This window comes from Eutrigla gurnardus (assembly GCF_963514095.1).
Source record: "Eutrigla gurnardus genome assembly, chromosome: 12".
Taxonomy (NCBI): Eukaryota; Metazoa; Chordata; class Actinopteri; order Perciformes; family Triglidae; genus Eutrigla; species Eutrigla gurnardus.
Window position 1 is genome coordinate 19419694 of NC_139926.1, and position 27036 is coordinate 19446729.

Consider the following 27036-nt stretch of genomic DNA (forward strand, 5'->3'; position numbering starts at 1 on the left):
AACTGAAATTTGATTGGTACAGTTGGCTTGCCTGAAAAACAAGCCTGTGGGAAAACAAAGCACCATTTTTTCCAAAGAGTACTGATTATACGACAAGATATATATTTACGTGCAGAACACGCGCTTAGTGTGCCAACCACCGCCTGAATGAAAAGAGGCAAAAATAAATAAAAAAAAGAACGGACTTTCGCACAAGTGCCTCCAAAATGACGTTTAGTAATCTGATAAAAAAGCATGTCTCGCTATCGATGCAAATAAGACAGCTAAAGACGAACGTAAATGTAAAAGACTACGTACTTTCGAAATTATTTTTTATTTAATTGCAACATTTTCGTTTTTAACGGCTTTTCCTCAAATATTGAACATACACAAATATCGTTTTTTGTTCTTTGTATATTTTCCTTTTTTATATCCACAAAAACAGAAACATTTTTGCTCCAACAGTTAAAAAAAAAAAGTATCTTAACAAAGTCGAACGGCAGTGACGTCTCTTGAAACCACTGTGACTCTTCGTTTGAGTTAGCTGCACAATCATTATAACCTGTTTGCCATGTTGACATGTTCCCACGTTCAGCTATGAACAGATAAAGTAACTAAGGACCTTTTTAGACATGTTGCGGTGACTATGGACGCTCAAATATCTCCAAATCATCCAATACGAGAACGTTAAGTGTGTTTGCTGGCCGCTGAAGTTAGCGTGGAAGCTAATGTCAACAAAGATTAGCTAACCGACTGCAACGTGGATGTCGACTGAAATAATCCCAATTCATTAGAATACAAGTGAGCTGAACGAGTCACCATGAGGATTTTGAGGTTCCTGAGGAGCAGCGTGTCCGCAGGAAAGGACATTGACTATTACTCCAAATTTTCACCCTCTCCGCTGTCAATGAAGCAGTTTCTGGATTTTGGTAAATCAGTAACACAACAAAAGCTCATGACTGTGTGGCATTTATGAAAGTGGATCCCAAGTTTATTTGTGCTCATTGAATGCAACATTGCATGTACGCTTTGTGTTTTGAGGCTGTGTGGCTCAGACTCCCTCTATTTAGTAACATTTGTTGTATATATATTCACATTATATGCATCATTTTGTCATACAGATAGTTACTCTGTACACATCTATTGCACATCTGTCTGAGTTTTTCCTTGGTTTCATTTGCTGCACAGATTGTAGAACTAAAGTGATGTCAGAGGCTGAAACACAACAGCAAAGATAACAAATCATTTTCACAACTTTTACTTTTTACGTACAATTTGTTTTTCTTTTGATCAATAACACAAGACAACTCTGATATTCCTGTGTGTGTTTCAGGCTCAGAAAACGCATGCGAGAAAACATCATTCGCCTTCCTCAGACAGGAGCTTCCTGTTCGGTTGGCAAACATCATGAAAGAGATCAACTTGTTGCCGGACAACTTACTGAGGACTCCGTCGGTGCGATTGGTCCAGGGCTGGTATGCAAGGCTGCTTTTTCTTAGTTAAATCTCAGGTCACGCTGATGCCAATAGATGTGATGATTTGTTTCCATCATGTGCAGGTACATGCAAAGTTTTCACGACATTCTCGAGTTCAAAGACAAAAATGCAGACGATGAGAAGGTCACGTATGAGTAAGTAAATGAAAAATTACTTCAACTATTTATGATTAAATTCTGCACCTTTTTTTACTTTCCTACACGTCTTCATTTAGTTTCACAGATGCGGTCATAAAGATCAGAAACAGACACAATGATGTCATTCCCACCATGGCTCAGGGAGTTGTGGAGTACAAGGAGACCTACGGCACGGACCCCGTCGTCAGCCAAAATGTTCAGTATTTTCTAGATCGTTTCTACATGAGCAGGATATCCATCAGGATGCTGCTCAACCAGCACAGTGAGTAGACTCTCTTCTACTCAACATGATCTGAAGATTGGAGATAGGAGGTTTTAGTTTTAGGGAATTCATGTGAAGAAATAACAAAAATCTCCAGTTGCAGATTTAAATCAGATGTATTTATCCCTGTTTTTAATTCCAGCTCTCCTCTTTGGTGGGAAGGTGAAGGTGAACCCGGCTCATCCCAAACAGATCGGCAGTATTGATCCAAACTGTCGGGTCACTGAGGTCATCAGAGGTGAGAACGCAAACGTTTTATGAGGAAAACGTTGCGGCGGAGCGCTCAAATCTGTCATCATGAGTGTTTAAACCCGACCTCTTCCTTATAGACGCCTATGAAAATGCACGAAACCTCTGTGACCGGTACTACATGAACTCTCCCGAGCTGATTCTGGAGGAATTCAAAGGTAATTTGTTCAGTAGATGTTCAGTCAGAAAAACATTTTTTAATGCCTTTAAATTGCATTAAAAGGCTTTATTCAAACATATCTGATGAAACGTGTCTGATCTCTGATCATCCGTTGATTCCAACAGTCAATCCCATCACTGTGGTCTACGTCCCATCTCATCTGTATCATATGGTGTTTGAGCTTTTTAAGGTAGGATTTGAACTCATAATTGGCTCATTTTCACGTGTCTGCCTTTCTCTTGATGTCAAAAACGTTTTGCACGCTTTCGTTGTTGCAGAACGCCATGCGGGCCACCATGGAGTTGTACGGCGACGCCATGGAGTATCCTCCCATCTGTGCACAGGTCGCTCTGGGAACAGAAGACCTGACCGTCAAGGTGAAGCTGTGCTGCATCCTATATGTCGTTTTCCCCCAAAACATACCGGTGTAAACTAAACAAACCCGTGTGTTCTGCTCCAGGTTAGCGATCATGGAGGCGGCGTGCCGCTGCGGAAGATCGACAGGCTGTTCACCTACACGTACTCCACGGCTCCTCGGCCCAGCATGGACGGGGCCCGTGCTGCTCCTCTGGTCGGTGTTCCTGATGTCTGATCAATAGTGTGTTAGTGAATTCATGATGGAGCTTTTGTGACGTCAGAGGCTCCGAGAAAATCTTATCAAAAACAGTCACTCCTGCTGATGTTTTAACCTGTGCTTCAAAACATAAGACTATACGATATCATCTTTTTCACAGCAGACTCTCAGACTAATAACAGTCACATAATCACCTTATAAAATGTAGATTTGTATCAGGATACATCTAGGTCTTCTGTCTGTTGTAGGACTGAGTGATCATTACATTTTATTGATTGCCTTTTTCCAACCAAAGTGAACTTTGCATACATCCCTATATTATGATCTTTGTCAATAACAGACGACTTCTTCTCATTATTGTATCACCCAGATTTAAACCAGTAATCAAAAGCTTTTTTCCCCTCAAATCCTATCAACCTGTACTTTTTATTACAATGACAAGACGGTTACAACTCAATATCCATGAACTAGCTTTTTCCAGAGCTTTCAATCGCACCAGACAGACAGATTGAATCCACAGCACTTTAGAAACAGTACTTTAGAAACTTTGAAATAGTACAGTAACTGCCTTGCAAAGGTTTTTCTTCTTTTCTTCCCTTAAAACCTGAAATTAAAATAGTTTTTTGTAATTGACTTACACAAAAAGATGGATGAAGTGAAAAAAAAACAAAAAAGCAAAACGTCTTCTTACTGTGACATTGCTTTAACGAGAGAGAAAAACAACCACCACAAAACCTGATAATATTCTCGGTTCCAATGCCAGACTAACTTCACAGTCTGAACTCCACAGTGTAAACACATGTTTGATTTCCTGTCCAGGCTGGTTACGGGTACGGCCTGCCCATATCTCGACTGTACGCCCGCTACTTTCAAGGAGACCTGAAGCTGTACTCTCTGGAGGGTTACGGAACCGATGCTGTAATCTACATCCGGGTAATTGAGTTTTTACTTCAACAGTACGTTTTGCAACAGCATTATTTACACCGCGTTTGAACTCTTCCCTCTGGTTCTTCCTTATTAGGCGCTCTCCACGGAGTCCATTGAGAGGCTCCCCGTGTACAACAAGTCGGCCTGGAAACACTACAAGACGATCCACGAGGCCGACGACTGGTGCGTCCCCAGCAAAGAGCCCAAGGACATGACAACGTTTCGCAGTTTCTAGATCAAAGCGGCTGCATTCCTGCAGCAACGTGTGCAAGAGAGGTGGTTGTAAATAAATGTGAGTGTGTGTGTGAGATGGCATTTCAGAAAGGAGCATAAATTGTGTGCCATATTCTTTAAAAAGGTCAACAGTTTTGTTATAATGTGGATTTTGGAATTCAGCTGCCCTTAATTAAAAAAGGTTTTCCTACCCACTCCTACTGGTACCGTTAATGGTCAGGACTGGGACTAACCAGGACCAGGTTTATAGAAAGCCACATTGCTGAGGAAAGTAAAGCAAAACCAAAACTGGATTTTTCCAGCTGATGCTATTATATGTTGGCTAACGATCTCTCTGCATTACTTTTGACAGTTTGCTCAACTCTTTTACAGCTTTTCCTTAAATGCTTTGCTGCTTTTATTTTGCTGAAAGTTGGACTTTAATATTCCGTCTGTGTGCAGAGTTTGTTCATCTCTTCTGCTTTGGGTGAAGTTGGATATTTTGTAAGAAAAGCAAAACCTTTTACACCATCAGTCACTGCTTGTTTTTAAATCCATTGGTAGTTTCTGCTGATGAGTCTTATTGGATTAAATGTTTTAATTTAGGGCATTCTCTCTGAAGTTGGATGGTGCATACAAACATGCAGTCAAAAACATTTATCTATTTTCTTTTCTCGTATTGCACAGCATAAGAACAATATATTACAAATAAACTATTCTTAATAGTTTTCATGTTACACGGAAGCAAGTTACTGGATGTGGATCGTTTTCAGTGAAAAATAAATATTTCAAACAGACAGATGTCTTTTTGTGACAAAAACATACTTTAAAAAGTTGCTTTGATGTCCTGGAAGACAAAATGAGGGACTAGAACACAGTACAAGCATACCTCATGAAGTGAAAATTAGTTTTAATGATGCTGTTTGTACCAAGAAATGTTTCTCTGATTCACAAGAGGTGGAAAACATGATTTTCTCCAACATGTCGTATTGTATACAGAACATGGAGTGATGCGTGAGAAGAAGAAAGGAAGCACTTGGGTTTGGCTGTGAACGACTCGCCGTTCAGCCTCACATTCATACAATAACGCTGCTCTCCCGACTCACACAAGTCCTTGTCATAGGCACATCTAACCATCTAATGGAGCGGCGTCGACGTGTTCATGTAGCAGACCTGCATGCTGCGTGTATTTACAAGAGCATGGTAGCATCCCAGCGACACGCAGCCGGAGTCAGGGGCAGCAGCAGCAGCATCCACCTCGTCCCTACTAGATTTCATTCAGCAAAAACCACAGCCTAACTATTCTACTTAGTAGAAAATGTATATAGTATACAATGAACGATGAGTACAAAAAAAAAAAAAAAAAGATATGCAGTTAATAAGCATATGTATAAAACGTATTTATACATTTAAAACCTTGTCGCCATTGAAGTTAAAAGACAAATATAGTGCTTTTATCTGAACTGTACAATAACTGTTCCTGCAGAAGAGTTGTACATGAAAACAGGCAAGTTATACTAGCAAAAATATAAAATGCTGAAAAAGCAGTATACATTTGACTTCCATAGGTAAATGTGTGCGTGATCTGCAACAACTACATTAGATCTGATCCTTTTTTTTATAATTAGAGCTTCTAGCTTTTAGTGGCAAAAGTGTTAAGATTCCTTTTTGGTCACACATCCAACGTTTTTTTTTACATTCCCCATCTTTTAGTTAAAATGGTTTGAGCTGAAGTTTGTTAAAAACATTTGGAAGAAACAGTGATGAGAAAAGAATCGGGAGCTACTCTGAACATTAATCACAACTGGCACCTCAGTCGGCACACCTGGCAGTCATGTCCTGTGGTTGGTGTTAACACATGAACGTCATGGCACCAAAAGTATAAAAAAACAGAAGGTTTCTCAGGGTTCGGCTTGTGATGACCTTTATGGGCTCATACCTCAGCAGACAGAGTCACTGCTGACCGGTAGTCTCCCACTGCGTCGTCCCTCCTTCTCTCTTTTCTCTTTCTGTTTCTCCAGCTTCTCCTGGGCCTTACGCATGTCCTTAAGCTTCTTCTTAATAGTTGAACGGTCGCTCTGACTTGACACACCGAGTGCCTGAAGTTAAAAGGGCAAAGATTTAGGTCAAAATAATGCTATGACATTTTGGCCACAAGGTGGCAGTCAGAGGTTAGTAAGACTATATAACTTCTCTGCAATGAAAGAGGCCTTGCATGATTAAAACAAATAACATTATACATCATTCGTAAATTATCATTCCATTATTACACAGGTAATCCAAATCTAATCATCATCATGAGTTGTTTTTTTTCTACCTTCAACTTGTCACTGTCCAAGTACAAGAGCTGCTGGCCGTCCACTCCCTTGGCTGTGAATTCAGGTGTGTATTGATCCATATTCATGCCCATCAACCAGTGACAGACCTGTTGATTGGTCCATTCAGAGACGGGCCGGTTCTGCCACTGATACTCTTTTCCTGTAGCTACGGGTTCGTCATCCAAAGTCTACACAAGACACAGATCAAACAGAAACGTGTAAGAGACAGGACAGTAAACATGCTTTAGTGCATTTATGTGCAGGATTCTCAAAGTCTAAGTGGGTTCAACCACCTTGTGATTCATGGCATATGTTGCTGTACTCTAAGGGAAAAAGATCACTTATGTCTAGAGCATGGAAAAAAATATATCCAGTTGATACCTTTCAACGATGTGCAACAGCTATTTGATGCCATGGATTGCACTGTATGTGATGACTTTGCTAACGAACAGTGGTCAGTGGTGAAATGCAGACATTAATCATGTTTTCCACTTACACTTACATTACAACTTAAATGTATCACTTAAATAAATTCTGCACGACATAAAAAGTTCATTTTTATGTCTAAAGGTGAAGAACATGCTGAAAAAAGCAGTTCACTTAGTGAAGGGTGAGCCTGGGGGACCAAAATATAATAATAAAAACAGTATTGTTACAACAACAAAAAAAGAACACATAGTGCAAGTTCTGTTGAACCAAACTGTGTGCAATGTACAAATCCCCCAAGCTAGCACCAAGAAAACAGGTGTGCGATGACAGCATAATACCATTCTGGGCTGCAGGTCTATGTGTGTCTTCAGACTGTATGTTATACTGAGAGAGACTGAACAGAAACTGGTGCTGACACATCAGTGAGCATGGCAGTAGAGCAGTCATCGTTCTGTGGTCTGCCAAAGCTTGTAAAGAACATGAAGCACTGGTTGATGGTTTAACAGAGGCAACAGTCGATACACATCACAGCTGACTGAAGAAAGGCTAAGCCACAAGACTTGTTTTAAACACAAAATGCACACAAAACAGCTTCAACACAAGCATGCAGCTCGCTTCCATTCCCTCTGCATTCACAGTTTAATCTCAGTCATGAAAGGGGGGGACGGCTCAAAGAGCATGCTTGAGAATGTCCCCTTTCAGCCGCATCAAGGCGTCCCACACGGCTTTTGTGACTGTGCAACAAGGAGAGCACTCACCTCGCTGGAAGAGAAGACTAAAGTATGTGAGCGCCCAGACAGATTGGGTTCAGCAACTAACCCAGAGATCTCTGAACTGGGGCTGGCAGGGTTAGAATCATCTATGACTGAAAAACTCTGGAACAAGTGGAAACAAGGAACGCATTTACTAAAGCAACACATCACCAAACAACAGTTCTTTACCAGCACAGGCAAACAAATACAAACACGGCAGGTGTGATGGGAAAGTGCAGTGCTGCGTCCACAAGGACTATAACTATTATGATTACAACCGTGAGTTCAGTGGCAGCAATCCAAGTAATTGATTTGAGCAATGAGTGACTGTGACCTTCAACACGCTGTGTAGCACAAAACCACCACCAAATCTACATCAACAACCTCTAAACTACAGCAACTAGCAATACTACTTCTAATGAAAACACACACACACACTCAGGTATGGGGTACTGCTTTTAATTTAGTTGTGTAGATGCTATGAGCTTTATTATTTAATTCATGGAGGGATAAATTGGGTCTAAAAGTTCAACTGTGACTTGTTTTTCAGAAACAAATTTGGAATCAGGGAATTATTTCCCAGACCTGCAGGCTATTGCACCAGCTATGTGAAAGTTATGCAGTTTATTTCAATGTAGCATAATTAATTACAATCTAAAAACAGGTTGCACAATGCAAGTTAGTTACAGTGCAGCAGTAAGCGTTGGTTAGCTGGTGCAACAAGCCCTAGAAACCACATTTAGCTTCACCGGTTTCCTCTAATACCAGCCTTAAGGCTTTCTGAATGTGAATAAAAAGGAAAATTGAATAACATTACTTTCTTATAACACTACCGCATACCCAGTTCAAATAAAACAGTGAATTATGTCGAGGTGAGCAATAACAAATCGCACAAATTGATTGTTATGTTAGTAATGCTCTAGATAAAAATCAAAAGGGTAAACAAAAATGCATATACTGTACCAAATCTAATGAGCGACTGAATAAAGAGGACCAGGAGAGATTTGTCTGTTTCAAGGAAACACGGTTCAGTGAGATAAAAAAGTCCAGGCAGCAAAGCACTGACAAAAACTACAATAATACAGCACACAGCAACAAAACCACAACTTTTCCCTCAGTAATGGTTCCCGTCTAGGTTCAGCCTGTGCCTTGATCTCATTAAACAGCTTCGTGGGAACACCAGCCCGACCACAGCCTGTGTCACAGTTAGCCACGCGTTTCACTGGATCCCTTTGATGTGTCACTGTTTGCAAACTTGTTGAAAAGCCACCAGATCCTCGCCTGCTAACTCTCTGGCTAACATATGGATCCAGTTAGGATAAGCTTTGCATTGTGCATCTTTTTTTGGCAGCACTAATCAATGCTGGCACATCTCTGGAAACTACCGCCCGTTATGCTTCTACTAGTTTTACTCTTCCAATAAAGATATAAATATATTAGGATGGTGAAGGACTGGCCAAGGGGATCAAGGTTGCGACCCCCCCTGATTATATTGTATTAACTTCTATCCTAACAAAGTTTTGCTGGATGCTCTCTAAGTCTGATATTTATGTTCACATAAAGCTACAAACCTTATTCTTGCGGTCCTGGCTTTGCTCACTGCTGGTCTCAGCGTACGGCAGACTGCTGCTGGAAGATGAAGGCTCTCTGTCCCTCTCTTTGTCTCCAAACCAGGAGAAGGGCATACATGTGGGGATGGAGGTCATCGAATCTGCCGGAGAAAGGTTCCCTCCAGACTCCTCCAGCAACTCTGCTGATCCCCTAGACATTGGAGAAATGGGAAGACACATGATGACATCTTAATACATGATGTGCTGCATTACAAATTACTCAGTAAGTGCTTACCTTCAGATATATAAGATAGATAGATATAAAAAGAAAAACTATCTATATTAAGATCACAGCAACATGTAGCAAAGGATAACTCCAAAACACAAGGATCCACACACAACGTTTAAGTAAATATTTTAAGTTGAGCAACCTGCTGTCCAAAGATGCTCTCATAGCCTCCTTGTCATGTTTTTTCCCTTTGCCACCTGACTTCCGGAGACCTCTGTTGATCACCAGTAAAAAAAAGTGTAGTTAGTGCAAAAAAAGATAGTAGCTTGGAGACAAATGACAGTGATCACTATGGAGACTTACCCAAAGTCTGGAAATCGTCTTTTAGGTTTCCCTGCTGGAGAGACCTCATTCAGCTCCTCTGAAATGAAACAATAGGCTCAGTAACAATGGAACAGCAGGCGCCTGCTGTTGCAAACATCACATTTTGGTCTTCTTGCATACCTTTGCTCTTTCCTTTCGACTCCCTCTTCTTGATATTGCCCATGAATCCAGAGGGGGAATGTGGTGACAAGCTGTCTTTTGGAGGGGACAGAGGAGGACTTCCACTGCTTTCAACACTGTCTCCCTGCGATGGTGACAAGGACGGGCTGCTGGAGAGCTCTGCCTTACTCCTGGGCCCATCCCTAGTCTCTCCCGGATCAACTTTCTGTCCATTTCCAGGATAGCAGACAGGCACTGGAAGGGACAGGCTCTCCTGGATGGACCTCCTCCTCCTGGGAGATTCCTGCTCCTCCTCTTCTTCAGTTTCCTGCGAGGACAAAGCTAATTATTTACAAGGACAATGCAAGGAAAAGAGCGTAAAGCTTATTATATAACAGAAACCTCCTCTCTTCAGTTCTGATTGGCTGAGTCATTAGAAAAGATGCATTATTGCTTGGTAAAATCATATAGACACTCAAGGATGTTCCCTTTTGTATTTTAGAACAGCTGTGAGTATCTTAAGGCAATTCCCTTTTTAGGAAAAGTGCTGACTCAACAGCACAACAGTGAGTTTTTTCTAAATCTGGCTTTGACATGAAAAAAGCAAGAAAACAGATTAACAACACAAAAACTCACAGTAACATTTTCAGCTACCATCTCTGCATAAAACCCCACCCGTGATGCTGTTATTGATCAGCTGATATACACAAAGTTAAATATTACTCAAGTTAAAATGTGCTGTGATTCTTCTATAAAAAGGGAGGGTGTTTACCTCCAACATAGCATTTTGAGTTTACCATGCCTTGATGGAGCTTCAGGTTTCATGTCATAACGTATATCTGGCCTGAGGTGATAAATCCATTTCCATTCTCATGCAACATAGCAATGTATCACTATGAGATGTTCCCAGCTGACCTGAGAGTAACTTGAATCCACCGCGAGGTTCTCCTTCAGTTTGTTCCGAGACGGAAGCTGACGTTTGGCCTTCTGAGCCAGCAGGCCTTTTGCTCTGTGTGCGCTGGTGTCCAAGAGCTCAGTCTCAGGTACCAACTCACTCCAGTCTTGTTCTACGCAAGAGGGGGAAAAAAACAAACACATCAAATAAGTAATAACAAACGGTTTTAATTATTTACCAGGGTCACTGGAGTTTATGACGCGTGCTTGTGAATGTGTTACAGATCACAAAATTAAAGTGTGACATAACATTTTAGATTCAATTTAATTGGAGTAACCCTTTTACCTAGTAGTGAGTCAACAGATTGCGTGTTGGTGACTGGGTCCTGGTCGATTAATCTGTCGTCTGTTGCCGAGTCCTGCCAACGTTCCCCATCCAGGGACTCTCTGGACTCCAGGATAGCTATCTGTGGATAAAACAACACTCTAATTTCAGTGTCTCTAGCGAGTTTGCTGTGGTGTTTAAGCGTTTTCTTTTCAAACCGTGGTCTTACCTTGGACTGCAAGCTCTCCAGCTGCTCCTTGTACCACTTGTCTTTTTCATCTAGAATCTTTTTCAACTCCTCCTCTTTCTTCACAAAGTCTATCTCTCTGGGGAAGAAACAAGGAAATGTGGTTCCCGACCAGTCCTTTAGCTTGTAAACAAACTTTTTATTTATTTAATGTGTGTTATCACCAAACCACTTAATTACAATATCCCAAAATGTAAAGTCTTATATTTCATTTGAAATCATTTGGTCAACATTTGTTTTTAAATGTGTGTTATATGAATACATTGACTAAATTCAAGCCCTCCAGCAGTGAAACAAGACAAACTCACTTCTGCTGGTAGTCCTTGAGCAGTTTCTTGGCCTTGTTGTACTTCTTGTCCAGGGTTTCATGCTGGGACTGAGTCTCAGCTAATTGTTCATTCATCGTCTTACACAGACCCTGGGCTTCCAGCCAGTAACCCTCCAAATTCAGGATTTTGTCACCGCTATCCTCGATCTTTTGCTCCATTGCAGACTCCCTGGCTTCCCACAATGATCTGTCCTCCTCAGATGCCCTTAGCTGTACAAAGATGGTGACATGTTACTCAAGTAGGCAAAATTTTGTCTGCTTGTTGTCCGACACATTTTCCTTGGCAACCTACTGCGATTTGCATCCTACTGTCAAAACACATTTTCAACAAATATCTTAGGAAAAATCATCACGCACTGTACACGAGAGTTAAAAACATCAGAAGCCAAAAGTATAAGAAGCTTCAGATAATATGACAGTCTGTTTTGGTTAGTATATTATGGTACAATTAATTTGTATTTAGTGTATTTTATCTTGTATGTTATGAGAATGCCTTGAATATCTTAAACAATAATTAAAAAAAGGTTAATTTCATCTTCGTCATACCTTTTCCTTAAGTTGGTTTATTTCAGCTGCGGCAATGCTGTGTTTCAGCTGCAGCTAAAGAACAAAAATAGGAAAAAGTAAGATTTGGTTACACCCATGATGACTGTATGTAAAACTCTGGTTGTCTACGCACAATACTGAAACTTTGATATATATCTTAAATCACATTAGACTGATTGTCATGATGTAGGCAATACCTCTTTGAACTTGAAGACCATCTGAGAGCCGTCCATGTTGGTCGGCATAAACAAAGCCTCTGAATCAGGCAGCTCGTACAGCTCTGCGTTTGGCCCCGGAGAGAAATTGGAGCACAAAATCCTCTCATCCACTCCGTCCTCGTCCTCATAGCGCTCCTCCTGAAATATGACATCACACAAGGCATCACATATTGCAAACAGTGACACACCCTACATGCTCACGGACATACTGGAGCGTGTGTCAACAACACTCCCAGTGGCACAGTTCACCACAGTCTGGAGTGAACAATGTGATCAATGCATCATAGTTTAAACATTAGTGGGCTGGTTCATGGCGAGGCACTGCAGGAGTTTGGCTACATATGTATATAATACATCTGCAGCATCAAACGCATCGACATGAACAATATTCTCTGTAGGTAACAAGACTGTCAACACACCTACACACACTTTGCATGAGCACAAAGCCACCCAAAACAGTTTCCACTTCCTCACTGAAAGTTGTGCAACGCTCCTGTTTTGTCTTTGTCTACTCCAGTAAATCCCTGACATATTCTCTGCCCAGTGTCTTCATAAAAACAGGAGCTTGTGGCTACTTGAACTTCAGAAAACAAACATTTCACAACTCTGGCAGAGAGGCGACAGTGAATGGTGACACATGGCTGGACTCACAGCCAGCCGCTCATTTCCTGGTTGTGTCGGATGCGATTAAAGCAGGCATGGCAAAGGAGCTGTCCGCGACCAATCTCTGTCTGTCATTTGAATATCTCGAACCCAGCTCGTCCAGTCTACTTTACACTTGGCATGTGTATTGCTAGGGGCCCAAGGATAAACGTTGTTGAATATGGTGCAATTTGGACACAAAACATGTTCAATATTAATAAACCTGAATAAACAAACAAATGGCGCTTAGTAGAATCGAGGGCGGGGAAATATGAGTCATTGATTTATCTTAACACTAATATGTTACCGCTAGCAAAATACCAACACCAATTAAATCCATTCTCTACATTGTACAATTAATACACATGTTTGGAAATTACCTCTGCTAAGTTTATTTGACTGACGTTCCTGACTGTGAGTAACCACGACTTGGGTTTGTTTTTCAAAGGAGGAATTATTGATTTGAGGGCCACACAGTTTTCCCTTACTTTTCACGATTTCTCTAACTGGAAATTTTGGTGTAAGCAGTGGTAGAAAGCATCAAGGATCAAGGATCAAGGATCAAGGATCAAGGATCAAGGATCAAGGATCAAGGATCAAGCGGTGGTAGAAAGCGTATGTGTATTCAAACCTTTTTCCCCTGAAGTAAAACTATTAACTGTTAATAGTAAAACTATTAATAGCACACAGCAAAAGCCCTGGATTCAAATGTTTACTTTAAATGAAGAGTGAAAGAAGCATTATCAACAATATACTTAAAATTACTTAATGTCTTTTTAAGGTGGAGCTTTCCATTTTAATATGGTGCTGGATATTTGTATGAATAAAAATGCATTATATTTGTATTATTGTATGTTGAGAGTCAAATATGAATATGAATCTGCAACGTACCCAGTAACACTTCTCTGTTAGAGGAATGTAGTACTTCAATGTTTACCTCTGAAGTAGTAGTATATAGTAAGTAGAATACAGCTGAGCATATTTAACGTGCCTGTGTTATTTCAGGGTACAATGACTAGAATAGTACGATTTTTTTTCATATTCAAACATCATAATAAATCTATAGCAGTATTTAGTTGAGCCCCAGGCACAGGTTGCCTTCTGAAAGTCACAAGTAAGAAATCTCCATCTCCACCATTGATCCCATATGACATGACGATGGTACACGGATGTGAAGAAACTTCTCATGAAGTCCTGACTAGCTGACTCACCTCTTCTGTGGAGTGTTCATATGGGTCATCCAGGTGTTCTTGCCGTTGCTGGTTCTTCTCCTGCTCCAACGTCTCGCTTATGAGGCGGGCTACCTCGCTTTGTGTCCCTGGCTTTTCCCGTCCAATCAGGAAACTGTTTTTTAATAATGCAATTCGTTAGTGTGCCATAAAATGGAATATTTTACATGTGGCTGTAAACTTACTACAGCTTCTTTCATGTCTTACTTGCGCCAGGGGAATGCAATGTTTGAGATGTAATTTAGGGCTGATCCCCATAATGCACTAGTGTTTTTGTGTGAAATAGAAGCAACACATTCATTTGTGGCCCTCTGGACTCTCAGGAGCTAAAGAGACTCAACTGTTTGCAACATATTTCTAATCGTGATAACAGTAGTTCAACCTTGTTACCAACAAGATCTTTCAATAAGGTTGATTTTAGGGGTCGAGGAGATGGGTGTTGCGCTGACCTCACTGTGCCTTTGGTGTTCTTCAGGACGGTTGCAGCAAACAGTTGGGTGACGCCCACCAGACTGATACCATCCACCTCCACTATCTGGTCATTCACCTGTATGCTAGTGAAACAGAAGAGAGAAATCATAAGGATAGGTTTTCAAAGCATTTCCACAGAAGACTTTTACACTGCCTTCAGCATAGCAGTAAAAATGAAAAATACAGTAGCCTCAATGCAGCTGGCAATAAAACACATCTCAGAATGACGGGAAAATAGAAGTAGTGACTATTTTCTTTAGCTTCCTCATGCAGTTATAAATAAATCTGGTTGTTCGTGTATTGTGGGGCCTTGGGTAATGCGTGTGACAAATAGCTGTTGTTGTGGTGCCATGTATAGTGAGCGTGTACCGAGTTTCTGGTTATATACAACCAGAGACTCTTTGTAACAAGATGTTATTGTGAGGTTTTGCAAAAAAGGTTTTATACTGACTTACCGTCCATCGTTCTCAGCTGCTCCTTGCTCGGTTATGGTTTTCACAAAAATGCCTAGCTTCTCCAGACCCTGGTCAGCACCTACTCCCATTCCTATGATACTGATGCCAAGTCCATTGTCTCCTGGATGCAGAGAAATGATGGAGATTTTAAAGGGTGGGTAGAAAGAACTGCATACACATAGGCTCATTCACATTTACGCCCTTAACGCTCTAGACTATACAATTCAAGCTAATGTTGCTGATCCATAAACAGTCCCAAATGTTTGTCTTTATAGGGCTGTGCTTTATGTGCAGCGAGGTGAAAACAGTTTTCCCCCTTTGAAATGTTTCTTACTGCTTGCTTATGTCACATAGGAATTTACCTTCAGTGTTCAAAACTCACCTTTCTCTATCTCCACAGGGAACACATCCATCTTCTCCACTCTCTTCTCCAGCTCATATTCTGCAGATGCTGCAACTGGATCCACGTCATCATTGCGCCGATCATAATCCTCATTAGAGAAGGTGCTGAAGACCTGTATAATTCAAAATGACAAGCGTCAAATGTCAATATACCACCTTCTATGGTTTTATGGAAGGGTACCTGCGCAGAATATTATTTGTTATTCATATTTATCTGAACAAGGACACATTTTTCCTGTGAGAGTACAGAGCAGCAGAGACAGCAGAGACTTTGAAGATGATTTTAAAATACTAGCATTAAAGCTAAATAGTTACTTCATCTTGAAGTTTTACAACCGTTTCTTTTGCATCTTTAATAAAAAATGCATCAACCACAATTTTGAACAGATGTAAATCAAGTGTCCATGACACTGAAGTAGAAGATGCATTCCCAAGACATACTCTTGAGGACTTTCATCCGAGTTTTAAGAAGTCGTGAACTGGGAAGGCAGACGCAAAGCACTGGATGTGTCCCAGAGACCGTTTGCTGGTTGGAATTATGAAGCACATACACACGAATATGAGCAGTGCGGAAAGTAGGGCACAGCTGGGGAGAGCTGTGCAGTGGATGTAGAGAAGATCAATGTTCAGACATGACAAGGTATAATATAATTAAAAGCTATAATAAGGGAAAAGGAAATTGCTTCCCCTTCAGTCAATGGGCATTGCCCAGTGCTCAACACCGGCCTCAAGGAGGATTATTACATCCAACATTATTTACCTTGAATATCAGTAATATACTTTAAATAACACTCCCAGGTGCAAGCTGAAGAGAGTGCTACAATATTCAGTATAACATGGACTGGGGATTACACTACAATGGTTAATTTAGTGTTAAGACAAAGTTAGCACCAGGGCTGAAACAAACAGTAGTTTACAAAACAAAGGAGAGAACAACCAGAGAGTGAGTTAAACTATGAGAGACTCATTTATAGACGTAAAGCAGTGTTGATAAAAACGTAGAATAGAGATTGGCAGTCCGTAAGGGGCTAATGCCTGATTATGGGGATGAGTTCAACAGTGGGTCTGTGACAAAACCCACAGCTTGGCCATCATAAATCTTAATCTGGGTGGAGTCATGATGATGATTTGTTTTTCTTTAAGATTTTAAAGTGTTTTAAGCATCACAGGGGCAATGCATATAGGGCAGAACACTTTTAGATTTCTAGAAACCTTTGACTTTGATTTAGGATTCACCTTTGGATTGTATTGTGCTCTTGAAGCACAAGGTTGGACTCAAATGGCAGCAGTGCAAAGGGTTTTCATTCAACAAGTGATCATTTACCATAGGACTGAAGATTGATTGAGACATTTGCCACGAGAATGTATGATGTAATCATGTAAACATTTCCACTCTGGGCAACGTGGTCTGAGCGTGTCAAGACATGAAGAATCAACCACAAACGATCACCTTTTCCATCTGTTTTTTTTTTTGTCTCTTCACTATTTAGCCTTTGGACTTGAGCCCATTGTAGCAAAGATCCAGAAAACATCACAGAGCTCTCTGTTCAATTTATTAAAGTGAATTTCTACAACTACTTCTGTTTTACAAAACTGCTTATTTTCACACACATGAAAAGTGGAAAGAGTTGTGTTAAAGAAGAAGTACATTTGTGGGGGATCTCTCTAGTGTAACTTCCCAAACCAGATGAAGAAGATTAGAAAACCAAGGGAATACTCCTCCATCTGCATACTCCTCCTTCCTTTTAAACTTATTGCCATAGGTTTATAGCCTATGACCAATATAGTGTGGTAGATGGGTGTTATCTTTATCACACAAAGGCGAGGCCAGTGTACGTAGCCCTGAAGGAGCACTGAAAACTATTTAAACTTCTCAAGACATTTTTCGCCCCGCTTGCATTGATGCTTATTTTACATGTCTCTGAACAACAGGCTTGAAAGAGCCTCTATATATAGGGCCAACAAAGCTCATCTACTAATTTAGACAGTGAAAATGAATCCACAGAACTACAGCAGACAGAAATTTCCTTATGGATAAAAGATGCGTTTTAATTTAGACTTTGGAATATTACTTACTAAGGTTTGAACATTAAGGCTAATAGATTGTAGGGAGCACCACTGCATCCTTGGCCATGGCATTAGCTGAGCAGCAGCAGACTGATTGGCTTCTTCTCTCTACTTTCCCAACAACTCCAAAGACTGACTTTCCTGTTGCCGTGGACTCCCAGGCCTTTCGCGAACAATGTTCTGTTCTTTGCTGAAACCTTATCACTTAACAACTGTTTTCTCTGCAAGAAACACAGAAATGTCTTTATTAGCCTCTCCCTTGCAAACAAGGTTCATACAAAGCTCAGTGAGTTCACACGATTTTCACTGTCTCACACTGTCTCACACTAAATGGCCATTTTCAGACTACCATCAGCCAGATCACCATCAGCTGAAGCCAGACATGCAGTGATCTGTCCTCTCTACGTGCGCTCACATGCACAGATGTACATGCCCACACCCAAGCTGAAATCCTTCCCATCTTTCCCTCGTTCCCTCCCCGACTACGGAATACCAATGTGGGAAATGAGTCAGCAGCTGTGAGAAAAAGCAAACCAGAGAAATCTCTTGCCAGCGCAAAACCCAGGGCTGACCACTGGATTGGGGTGCTTGTAATGTAAGCAGGCCTACAAAAAAATTCAACAAATCAAAACATGCTGTGAGAGTGAGCTGGGGCCTTATGAAGATCATAGAGTAAGGGAAGAAGTCACGGGGCCCAATTTTTAGATCCTGTGAATACACACACACCAGGAAAAAGAACAAGATAAAGTGCTTCCTGTATGCATGCCCTTGGAATTATCAATATTATGTTAAGTTCCCCAATGATTGACTGTTATTGAAACAACAATGTTTATATTTAAAGTGTAAATGTATGACTGACAGCGGGAAGAGATGGAGTCTGACAAGAGCAGGGTACTATGATGGAATCACATTTCCAAAGCAGCGCAAACAAAAACAGGTTGAGCGGGTTTGTACATAAATAGAACACAAACACTTCTCTTGTCCTGCAAAGGGTTGATGAAAACTTTAATACATAATTACTGCTAACTTTCGGTGAAAACACACAGCATCTGCTAATGTGTTTGTCTGTAATCACATAATGAAAGCATTTAAGGCAATCATAATCAGTCCGAGTCTCATCCAATGCCAAGTTGTTTAATGAACAGCATTGAGCTGACTGCATTAGTATTCTGCCCCGTTTTTTTGGATGGTCACCCACTTGCCCAGGTGGCTGGAGGAAACTCAGATCCGACAAGGGGGGAGCTGTCTGCTGGTTGCATGGGTGGAGTCTTGTCAGACACATTCCTCTGGGCAGCAGAAGACCCATCTCAGATAGGAAATGGAAAGAATAACACTATGGGATGTGTTGGCTGGAGGCCAGTGTGGAGTATGCCCCTTTTTCACTAATCACATGAAACACAGAAGAGCAGAGGACTAGGTCCTGCTGAAATTAAATCTCAACTTCCCAGCATATGTGAAGATTACTTTACATAAGTTGTTATGTTGATGGAATGAAAAAAAAGAGTAACTCAACTGCAAGAGCTCAGTACAGCGCCCGGTCAACGTTGTTGTTGATAAAATGCTGGGCTTATCTTGTAGTTACTCTTCACACAAGGAAAGCATCTTGGTGTGTTTAGGATTTAATAACATAATAATTCGCATAATGAGAGTATTTTGTACCCTATCACCTGTAGAACAACTAACATTAGTGGAGCATCAAACTCCAGCACTAACAAACTAGTCAAGTTGACCAATTCACACTGCAGAACTTTACAAAACCCCCAGCAAGCTCTGGTTGAGTGAAGAAAAAACCTCCATGCACATACCACGGTATGCAAATGCCAGTAAGCTCTGGTTCAAGACAGAAACACCACAGGGCCCATGAAACTCTTGTTATCTCGCTCCACATGAATGTCTACAAACTGTACCTGACAAAAGGTCAAATGTCTGCAGATGCCAAATGTTTTACTGCGGGCATATGGGAAGTCAAACTGATAAAAAGATGTGTATACTTAAACAGTGACCAATGTGGACAGTAATTATCCAGAGTGTAAACAAAGAACAAAATGCTGAATTCTTTCATGTCACAATGTGTTCATTTGTCCGTTAACTGCTGGTGGTACTTCCTGTGAGGGTGGGGCAAAAGAAGCAGGTGCAGATCCTGGTTTCAGACATTTTCTTTTCTGTCACGGTGAACTGGTTTTTGAGTCCTGTTCCAAACGTTCTCATGTGCAGAATGGCACACACACACAGCCCATGACAATCACTCAAGGAGCCCACATAACTACCCTGAAAACAAGAAATTCCCTGTGCAGTCTTTGTCCTCAAGCAGATAACACGCCTACGGCAGGGAGCGTAAATCATTCAATAACACTTGGCTTTTTTACAAACTATAGAGTGAAAGTGTATTCCAGTGGATGCAAACCTTTAAACAGCTTTGAAAAAAAGTTTAATCAGAGGTTTAAAGGTTTCTACAGTTAAAGTGATGCCTAGACACACTAATGTTACAAGCCTGGTTTTTATTTGCAGTTAAAGAGAACACAGCCTCCTCACGAACACCACAGATATAATCAGTGTAAGCAGTGGTGCAATATTTATACTGCTCATACAGTCAGAGTGTATAGCAAACTTATATACTGACACAGCAGCAATGGGATTGCAGCATTTCAATGCCCTACTAAACTATGAGCCTGTGTTACCATATATGCAGAAGAATCTTCCCACAAAACATAATGTATAAAATAATTGCAGTGCTTTTTCAACTACACCATGGGGTTATTTGAGCTATTTCCTTTCCAAATATATGCCATTTAGAGTATTTCTTTACAATGAAACAACCATATATCAAGTACATTAAACGCATTTAGCAACCATAAACATCCAATACTGGCTTGACAGAATGCTTTCACTTTTAGGAATTATTGAAAGTGTGTGCACTAATTCTGCCTGATTTAGAAAGCCACCTTCAACCAACGTTGTTTTCCAAACCTGACACAGTTAATGCATGTTGAAACTGGACATCTACTTTACTTCACAAAGAGGACTTTTCTTCCTCACAGGATAACTCCTCTGTCAAGAAGACTCGGGTTACGTTGGGAGCTAATCCCATTGTGAGCCAGAAGCACAAAGCGCTTCCTCTTTCCTTGTTAGCCTCAACTCAAGTGCGCTAGATCCCAGTGCCAACTCGGACTAGCATTGTGTAGAATGGTGCGGTGCTAGCGAGATGCCTTTGTTAGCCAGGCCACAGGTGGAAAGGTAGGCTGAGGAGCATTTGAGCGACTTAATTGGCTAACATGCATATCATGTAACCTTGACCCCATAGTTTTCAAGTGCATGTCATTGTTTCTCTGTGTTCTTTTAGCCTGTCCATTGCACCCATCCATTCATGCATGCATGCATGAACACATAATTGTATTTAAAAATGTGTGACTTATTTTCACCTTACACTTGTTCATTTGTTACAGTATATACTTTGCTCTCCTGTGGAGATTATTATAGGTGATCTTACGGAAACCTGGAGTGTAGATGTTGGGGGAAAAAGCTGTGTCTACTGAACACTCTACATATTATCTTATAAAATAAGGTGATTCACTGATTATTTACTAAATACTAAAACTCCATATAATTAAATTCATTATTGAATACATGTTTTACATCTAAAAGTCTAAAATGCAGTTGAGGTGTGATGCAAAGCTAAAGCAAACTTTATAATCAAACTGATGGGGCACAAGGACCTTCGCAAAGTTTGATCATTCCTGCAGATCTTGAATTATTAGAAGATTAATCAATCAAACAATAGACATTAAATTAATCTGCCACTACTTTAATAGTCAATTCATCTTTTCAGCAGAAATGCTGAAAAGTAACTAGTTCTAGGTCCTCAACCAAGACAATTTTTCTATGTCTTGCGTGATCGCAAACGTTGCTATATTTTGGGGTTTTACATTGTTTGGACAGAGTAAGTAATTTGAAGATGTTATATTAGCCATTTTAAAAAGCAAAATGATTAATCGGTCAACTTAGAAAAGAAAATCTGCAGATAGATGATGGATACAAGCTAATGTGTCAACAACTAAACCTTGAGTGAGTAATTTCTGTTTTGCATAAAGTGTCCTTCTCAAGGTTGTTATGAGCAGTATGTGAACTACTACATAGGTGACACAGTCTATCATATTGTTGTGAACTATAAGGCTATCTTTATCTCTGTCATAGCTCTACTTTGGGCGGAGGAGGCACTGCTGTTTGTGTCCACTCTAGGGTCAGCTACTGGTCCCCTCTCCCAGGACACCCTGCCAGTATGACTGGGATGGGATGGTGATGGGGATGGGGATGGGGGGGGGATCCACACCCTGAGATAACAGTGCATTTTAAGGCCTGGATAAACACTGAGCTGTCCACAAGCTATGTGGAATGCAGTGGAGTTATTTGTTTTTCTCTGCTTTAACAAAATGTTGTTTAGATATTGTGATTGTGGAATATTTGGTAGAAGATATCACATCCAACACACCCATTAAAATGCACTGGCAATGTCTGAAATACGTGAAATACGTATTACGCAGTGTTTCCCATTAATTACAGAGACTGTGGCGGCCCATCAAAGTCTATTTTGTTCCATCAGAGTTTCATAATGAACCAAAATATTATTAAACTTCTCAACGGGTGGGCTGGCTGGCGCCCTCCAGGTGCATTTCCACTGCCTTGCCCAGCAACAGGCAGTAGTTCGGCTTGAAAAATGAAAGGGGCTTGCGGCTCTGGCTGTGTCAGCTCCACAGCACCCCCACCCAGACTACGTCACATCGCAGGGCTTTCAACTTATTGCTTGTGGCGCCCTTTTTTGCTGTGTCATAATCATACATATTAATACATCAATGTGTTTACAATTAAAGTATTTACTGCACCACGGTGCGAAAATAATCTTACAAGTAAACGCACTATGCATTAAAGTAAAAGTATGAAAATATTAGCATCAGAACACAAGTCAAGTACCAAAAGTACAAGTATACTCATTATACAAAATGATGTGACTACAGGGATATGTGTTACTGCAAAATTGCTGAAAGATACTGTCTGATTCTCCAATTATATTTGTTCAAAGAAGTATAAAATGAATCACCATTTGCAGAGTGTTGATGCTAATCCCTAGCTGAGATTATAAATAATATATTATAAATGTCTCAACATAAACACCAAGAGGGAATTAAGAGAAAAGAAACAAACAGAATGTCCCTTTCTGTTTTTCACAAGATTCGTATCCTTTCATTAATGGATGGTAAAAATCCAGAATTGCCCAGCTGTAATAACATAACTTTGCCATGGTCTACAGAAGAGACTGTATGGGTAAATAAAACATCGGAATTGCTCATATCTATGTTATTGAGAAGTGAAAATTCCCTTATGATTCACTTAAAGAGGGGAACCACTCAAATTAGTAAAACAAAATAAAAATACCCATGCAGTGACTCAGAGGTGGCCATGATTTTTTTTTTACCATAGAGACTTAAGTTTCATATGTCTCTACCTCAGTGCTCCTGTTTCAAATGTCAACAATATTTCCAAAATAATGCCACAAGCATTATTTCCAGCTAGTCTCCAAACTGCTTCCCTCTCTCTCCTGATCTCTTGCAGGGTTAAAGCACCAGGTGTTGAGGTTGTCAAACTACCTGCCTCCCATGTTACTTAGGTTGAATAAACCATAGTTTACATTCTTTTTCAACTGGGATGATGATACACTGCAGCAGCTGTGACGTCAACATGCACAACAAAGGCATTTATTGTAAGCCTCAAACTAATTTGTCTCGTCTCTGCATCCTCGGGCAGACAGTTGATGAATCAGTAATGATGGTGGTTTATAATGACAGTGCAGTGCAATGTTTTTTTAGGTGCTTCAGTTGAGCAACAGCAGCTCAGATGTAAACAACACAAAAACTAACCTGAATAGGGTCTGTGGAGAACTTGATTTTCCTCTTTTGGGGGGGCTCCTCCTCATCTGACAGACCAGTGGTTTCATAACAGTCATCATAATCCCTATATATTCGATCTTCCTCTTCTTCTTCTTCCTCCTCTTCTTCTTCTTCTTCTTCTTCTCTGAGGACCTGGTCTACATCTCGGTCATCCACAAATGCTGCATTCTCAATACCGTACACTGCCGGCGAGGCTCTATCCAGGATGCCCACCTGCTCCTCCTGCTCACTCTCCTCCTCTGCTACCTCATCACTTTCCTCACGATTATACTCACCATCTTGATTCACAACTGAACATTCTTTTCTCTCCCTTTTCGACCCAAATCGCGTGTTGTCCTCCAAGACTAGACCTTCACCCACAGGCTCTGTAATCCTTGAAACATCTCTCTCTAAGACATGACGACCAGGGTTACAGTTCTGTTTTTCTGGTGAAGATGTTCTCTTCTGGTCTGTTGTTTGGTTGTCTTTGGGGCTTTGTAACTTCTGTTCAAACACATTATCTTCAACGTTCTCATCCTCATGCTCCTCACTCTCTGAGGACTCATTCTGAACCACTACCAGTTCTGCACGTACCACACCGACCCCCCTGGAGTCCAGCGACGAGGTCTGGCTGGATGGCCTGTCCATGGTAGGACTCCTGGCCTTTTCAGGGTATTTAGCCATGTTGGTGTTCTGAATCCCACCAGCTGATGGAAGAGGCTGCTTCGGATCCCTTGGGGGCGGACTATGTGGCTTGCCTTCATCCCCACCAACAGATGTCCGACTAAATCCATCACCGGATGATGAGTGTTTGTAGCCATGGCTTACTGGGGTTGATTTTTCTGGCGAGAGGGGTTTGTGAGTGGCATCGGTTGTTGGACAATTTGATTTGTATGCTGTATTAGTTGATTTGACATTAGACGCTGCTTTGTTAATCTGGGATGTGTTTCTGGAATTGGCATCCATCACGGGGGTGGAGTTAGTGGTTTCTTTAACAGGAGAAGTAGATTTGTGTACGCTGTCCCTTGTCGGAGATAAAGGCGGTAGGTGATCAGTGGCACTGCGTTGTTTAGCAGACACCACTCCTCCCTTGGCGGCAGCGGTGTTGATGTCTTCCGTGTCGTTCTCTGCCACATTATTCTCCAACGTTTTGGACATGGGTCCTGCATTCAATGGCACTCTAGACACAAGCCTTTTCTCACTATCAGCCTTCTCATCCGGTTGACATTTAACTGTTGATGAAGGAGCATGCTCGGATTTGATAGGGGTCTCAGAGGATCCTGATACTCTCCTAGTGCTTTTCCCCTCATCAGAGGCACTTCCGATAGACAAACGATTTACCACTCTGTTTGGAGACTGTTTTTCAGCTCCAGGCTGCTCTTTGATGCCCCTCTCAAAGAGTTTTCTGGTCACAGAAAACTTCTCTGCCAAAGCCACTTTGTCAATCTCAACATCTTCCCCCTTGGGTGTTTTCTCTAAATTTTGCACTTCTGGGCTTGTGGCATTATTGACATTAACTCTGTGAGTGTTGACTGGAAATTGCAGCTTTGTCGGGGACACCGGGGACACATCGGGCTTTAACGTGACTTTAACCTCTTGGCTTTCCTGTTGCTGGCCATCCATCTGTAGGAATATGTTCTTTATCTTGTTTACTCTGGTCCCGAAAGGCCTCCCCCTCGAGTCCTCCCGGGTGTCAGTGGAACCATTTGCATATGACTTGGCATCGCCCTCGGATTTTGACCCATCAAAGGAGCACTTAATGGCGTGGAAGTCGGACTTGTACGCGTTTCTGTGAGGGGACGCGCTCCTCAGGGTCCTATCGCCTCCTTTGCTTTCCGCTTTGATCATTTTCGCTGGTTTGTGACGGCAGCCCGTTTAGAAAAAGCCGGGGTTTGGAGCGACTTGATGCCGTTTGTTGGTAAACAATTATCCCTCAACTTTTACTGGAGTGGTCCCATGGGTCCGGCGGAGCCTCTTCGGAGCACAGTTAGCTAAACCCTCACGCCGTGTCATGCCAAGTCATCTAAAGAGAGAAACCGAGAAGCAAAAAACAAAAAATGTTAGTACTGAGACCGGATACCAGTAAATGAATATCCCTTACATAAGTCACAACACGTTAGCACTTCATTATCTCTGTCTGTGTGCAAACTCAACCCCCCAAAAAACATGAATATGTACGTTAACTTTAAGTTATAAGACGACGGTTAACGTGCACAGCCGTTTCAACGCATTCGCTAGCTAGCTTTAGATCAATCCGTGTTTGAATTGAAAGCCACTTTAACCAGCCATGAACTTTAAATGTCTTTAGTTCAATGGGCTAAACGTTGTTAGTGCTGTTAGTTAACGCTACGTCAAAGCTAACACAAAAAAAAACAAAGTTTAACTTACTGGGCCAACAGTTCAGCACAGCCTCAACTACAGCGCCTCGGTCTGAACTATTCATTGTGGCATTTCAAGTACGAGCCGTTGGAAATGTTAACTCTACACACAAAACGTACATAACTTTGTCAGGCTCTCACCTCCTACTTGCTTCATCGTGTTAGACGCCGACAGATGGCCCAAAGTGTCCCGGTTTTTTTTTTAACAGTATCAAACTTGTGCCTTCTTCTTGCTCTCCGCCATCATTCCCCCCGCTCCAGCAGCGTTGTCCTGCCTCCTCCTTGCTTGCACTTCCAGACCTGTCGCGAGCGAGCTGCGCGCGCGCGCTGCACAGCCAGACTCTTCGTGTGACCGCGGCCGACGAGAACAGAGAGATTCGGGGGCGCGCACACATTCCAGGACTGTAACCCACCACCCCGCTCCAGCCTCCCTGCTTTCTCCTCCGCGGAGACTCGAGGAGTCGCAGCAGAAAGGCGTGGGAACGAGCTCACTCTATGTTTGAGCTCACCTAGACCTCTCCACGACTAGACTGGAAATATACAACTCACCACACCAAACGTGTATTACAACCAGGGCTGTGAAAAGGTGTCTGGAAAGTGTCTCTCCCCATTTTCCACTGAGAGATTCTCATTATACAACACTAAAAGTTGCATTAAGTCTTTTCTAGGCCATGAGGGCAGTCCTGGCAATCACAGTTATCTTTTATACTTGACATTTACAACAGAATATCTGCATTTTAAACTGGAGGGGTTGCATTAGTTGCATTATGGAAAATGTAAGATCCAATTTATCTTTCTAACTTGATGTTTAATTTTATCTTTTCAACTTAATGTGCAATACCAAATGTCTCCCCCTTTAGGATACTTTGATGAAACAACAGTTTGTTAATGGTGTGACCCAGGCCTATGGGAAATAGCCTTGGCATAGGCTGGATTACCAGTTGAGCAGAGCAGGCAAATGCCTCAGTGTCCTAAACCCCCAGGGGCCCTAAAGCCCCTGATCAGTGGGGTTTGGTTATCTGATTAATAGGCCCTTTTCACAGAAGATGACGTGTTTACTCATAGTAGGAAAAGCAAAGTTGAATCTGATTAAATCAGTGATGTCTGTACTTCTTTGCTTCACTCTTGGTTTTAGCATTAGCGTATCAGGGACGTGGT

The 27036-nt window shown here is 41.4% G+C and overlaps 2 protein-coding genes across 4 annotated transcripts; one reads left to right on the forward strand and one right to left on the reverse strand.

Moving 5' to 3' along the window:
* The first annotated feature begins 531 nt into the window (after positions 1-531).
* pdk1 (pyruvate dehydrogenase kinase, isozyme 1) lies at positions 532-5365 on the forward strand. The gene is made up of 11 exons (XM_084023553.1): positions 532-908; positions 1313-1454; positions 1538-1609; positions 1690-1874; positions 2017-2112; positions 2204-2281; positions 2409-2473; positions 2562-2660; positions 2744-2854; positions 3677-3790; positions 3879-5365. Exons 1-11 carry the CDS (start codon positions 800-802, stop codon positions 4017-4019), a joined length of 1212 nt encoding a protein of 403 aa, XP_083879679.1. The 5' UTR covers positions 532-799; the 3' UTR covers positions 4020-5365.
* On the reverse strand, positions 4435-26181 carry ppp1r9ala (protein phosphatase 1 regulatory subunit 9A-like A). Of its 3 annotated transcripts, XM_084023550.1 has the most exons (20): positions 26020-26181; positions 23492-25523; positions 15496-15628; positions 15114-15234; positions 14637-14741; positions 14170-14302; positions 12296-12454; positions 12099-12152; positions 11533-11762; positions 11207-11303; positions 10999-11119; positions 10674-10825; positions 9780-10086; positions 9639-9696; positions 9478-9549; positions 9068-9257; positions 8460-8504; positions 7503-7619; positions 6315-6503; positions 4435-6096 (listed from the first exon to the last, which is right to left on the reverse strand). In XM_084023550.1, exons 2-20 carry the CDS (start codon positions 25346-25348, stop codon positions 5938-5940), a joined length of 4299 nt encoding a protein of 1432 aa, XP_083879676.1. In that variant the 5' UTR covers positions 25349-25523; positions 26020-26181; the 3' UTR covers positions 4435-5937. The 3 variants fall into 3 exon arrangements, with proteins under 3 accessions (XP_083879676.1, XP_083879677.1, XP_083879678.1); XM_084023551.1 differs by lacking the exon at positions 8460-8504; XM_084023552.1 differs by lacking the exons at positions 7503-7619; positions 8460-8504.
* Positions 26182-27036: the final 855 nt, after the last annotated feature.